The sequence below is a fragment of the Athene cunicularia genome, assembly GCF_003259725.1.
Source record: "Athene cunicularia isolate RWA chromosome 7 unlocalized genomic scaffold, athCun1 chr7_part2, whole genome shotgun sequence".
Classification (NCBI taxonomy): domain Eukaryota; kingdom Metazoa; phylum Chordata; class Aves; order Strigiformes; family Strigidae; genus Athene; species Athene cunicularia.
In genome coordinates, this window is record NW_020799108.1 from 3424945 (window position 1) to 3427750 (window position 2806).

The 2806-nt window shown below is 67.3% G+C and overlaps 1 protein-coding gene across 1 annotated transcript; it reads right to left on the bottom strand.

Annotated features, from left to right (window-relative positions):
* Positions 1-168: 168 nt before the first annotated feature.
* FZD5 (frizzled class receptor 5) lies at positions 169-2800 on the bottom strand. The gene has a single exon (XM_026853205.1). The coding sequence runs from the start codon at positions 2724-2726 to the stop codon at positions 1113-1115; it is 1614 nt and encodes a 537-aa protein (XP_026709006.1). The 5' UTR covers positions 2727-2800; the 3' UTR covers positions 169-1112.
* Between the last annotated feature and the right edge of the window lie 6 nt (positions 2801-2806).

Below are 2806 nucleotides of genomic sequence, written 5' to 3' on the forward strand. Positions count from 1 at the left end.
CGGGCAACCCGCGGGGCCCGGCGGAGATGCCAGACGCTCACGCCGCTGCACCGGCGAGAGGCGCCGAGCCCTGCGCAGAGCACACGGCGGCTCAGGACGGGGCTGCTCTCTGGCCAGAGCCAGCGGTGCCCCGGGGCCCTGCCAAGCCCGCACGGCCCCGGCTCTGCGCCGCGGGGGAACTGGCTGCCCGCTGCAGAGCGACGGGTCGTACCTGGGAGCCCGTGCAGCAGAGCTGAGCCCCACCGGCCCCGCTCCCCGCCCGCGGAGAGCCGGCACACGCTTGCCAGGGGGAGAAGGGACCTCTGGGGCCGCCTGGTCCCCACCTGCACCGCAGAGAGTTGGGACCCTGTCCCTGCCTAGCTCGAGGGCCAGGTGGTGGTTCCTCTCCGCAGCCCCTTCCTCCTGCACCGCCACCTCCCGCAAAGCCCACAGCCCCCTCCCTCCGCTCAGCGTGCTGCCGCCCGAGCGGGGCCTGTGGCAGCATCGTGCCAGGGACCCCCGGCCCTCTCCTCCGCAAGACGGAGCTGTGTCCGGGGGCCCTGGGGGCACCGTCCTGCTCTGCCCGGGGAGAGCTGGTGCAGCACGGCAGAGAGGCAGCCGCCACTGCCAGCTCTGCCCAGCCCCTTCACCTGCCCCGGGGGGCTCCAGTGAGCAGCTCGGTGCCAGAGCCAGCACATCAACCGGGGTCGGGGGCCATCACCCGCACTGCCTGCTGCAGCTCCCCCCTTCACCCTCGCACCAGCGAGACCTGCGCCGAGCCGTGAGACACGAATCAGTGCTTAAGGGCTACCTACCACCTGACTGGCCCGTAGACAGCAGCAACCCCAGGACCCCAAACAGGGCATGGGACCCCAAATGGGGCATACACAAGGGTGCCAGGCTCCAGGCCTCCCTGTCCCTCTGCCCCCACATCACTGACAGCACATCTCCCTGCCCCACCTGGGGCCACAGCTGCTCCATGCCCCATGGGCACACATGCTCGGTCCCGGGCAGCACCGCCACGGTGGGGCTGAGGATGCTGGGGGTGGCCCAGCTGCCACCGCCTCTTCTGTGGCCCAGGGTCCTTGCAACCCTCTCCTCCCTGTGGCTGGGGTCACCGAGGCTCCCTCAGGTCACACGTGAGACAGCGGAACCTGCTTGTGGTAGGAGGCCATGCTGGGCAGCACTGTCCTGCCCGCCAGCGCCGGGCTGGCCTCGCTGTACACGGAGGCGCCTGCGGGCTTCCTGGCCCGGCAGCAGCGGGCTGTGAAGCGCCTCCAGGACTCGAGCGTCTTGCCAGACCAGATCCAGACGCCGGAGGTGATGCCCACCACAAGGCACATGAAGTACTTGAGCATGAAGACGGCGTAGTCGGGCTTGGGGCGGTGGGTGTCCCCAGGACAGGAGCAGTTCTGCGCCTGCTCCCACGCCTCCCGGTTGTGCTGCTCGTAGATGTAGCAGGCGATGACGATGGTGGCGGGCACAGTGTAGAGCACGGTGAAGATGCCGATGCGGATCATCAGCTTCTCCAGCTTGTCAGTCTTGGTGCCGCCCTGCTTGATCACGCTGCGGATGCGAAAGAGCGACACAAAGCCGGCCAGCAGGAAGAGGCTGCCGGTGAAGAGATAAACAACCAGCGGTGCCAGCACGAAGCCCCGTAGGTTCTCCAGGCTCTGGTTGCCCACGTAGCAAACCCCAGCCACAGGGTCACCATCCACGGAGCTGAGTGCCAGTACAGCGATGGATTTGGCACTGGGAATGAGCCAGGCAGCCAGGTGGAAGTACTGCGCGTAGCTGGCGATGGCCTCGTTGCCCCACTTCATGCCGGCAGCCAGGAACCAGGTGAGGGACAGGATGACCCACCAGATGGAGCTGGCCATGCCGAAGAAGTAGAGGAGAAGGAAAACGACGGTGCAGAGGGCAGGGCCCGTGGTCTCATAGTGGATGTGGTGGTGCTCCGGGTTGCAAGCCACGCTGGCATGCCCCGCCACCAGCCGCACGATGTAGCCCACAGAGACGAAGAGGTAGCAAGCGGAGAGGAAGATGATGGGACGCTCGGGGTACTTGAAGCGCTCCATGTCGATGAGGAAGGTGGCCACGGTGGTGGAGGTGGAGAGGAAGCAGAGGATGGACCAGAGGCCGATCCAGAAGGTGGCGAAGGTCTTCTCATCCTGCGTAAAGTAGGGCTGGTAGCAGGGGATGGCACAGTTGGGTACCTGCCCAGTCCTGATGCGGTTGTACAGCGGATGGGACTCCTTGGAGATGGGGATCAGGGGCGCTTTGCACTTGCACGTCCGGCCACAGTCCAGCCCCGAGGGGCGCTGCCCGTCGTGGGGCGTCAGGTTTTTGGCCCCGTCCTTGGCCGGGCGCGTGGGCTTCCCGAAGAACGGCGGCAGGGTGGTGGCTTCCGTGCGGTTGTAGCCCATGCAGAGCACCTCCGTGTCCCCCAGCACCGGCAGGCTGTCGCAGCTCATCCTCTCGGGCCAGGCAAAGCCGTACTGCTGCATGATGGGCGAGCAGCCGGCCTTGGCCCGCTCGCAGACGGAGCGGCAGGGGGGCAGCGGCTTGGTGTAGTCGGGCAGGCAGATGGGGGTGTACATGCTGCAGAGGAAGAAGCGCAGGTCCGGGGAGCACTGGATCTCCACCAGCGGCCAGAACTGGTGCACCTCCAGCCCGGCCTCGTCCTGCGTGTCGTGGTTGAACTGGTTGGGCATGTAGGTGAGGTTGTAGCCGATGCCCTTGCACATCGGCACCGTGATCTCCTGGCACACCAGCGCCTTGGAGGCGGCGCGCCCCGCCGCCGGCAGCCCCAGCAGCAGCGGCAGCC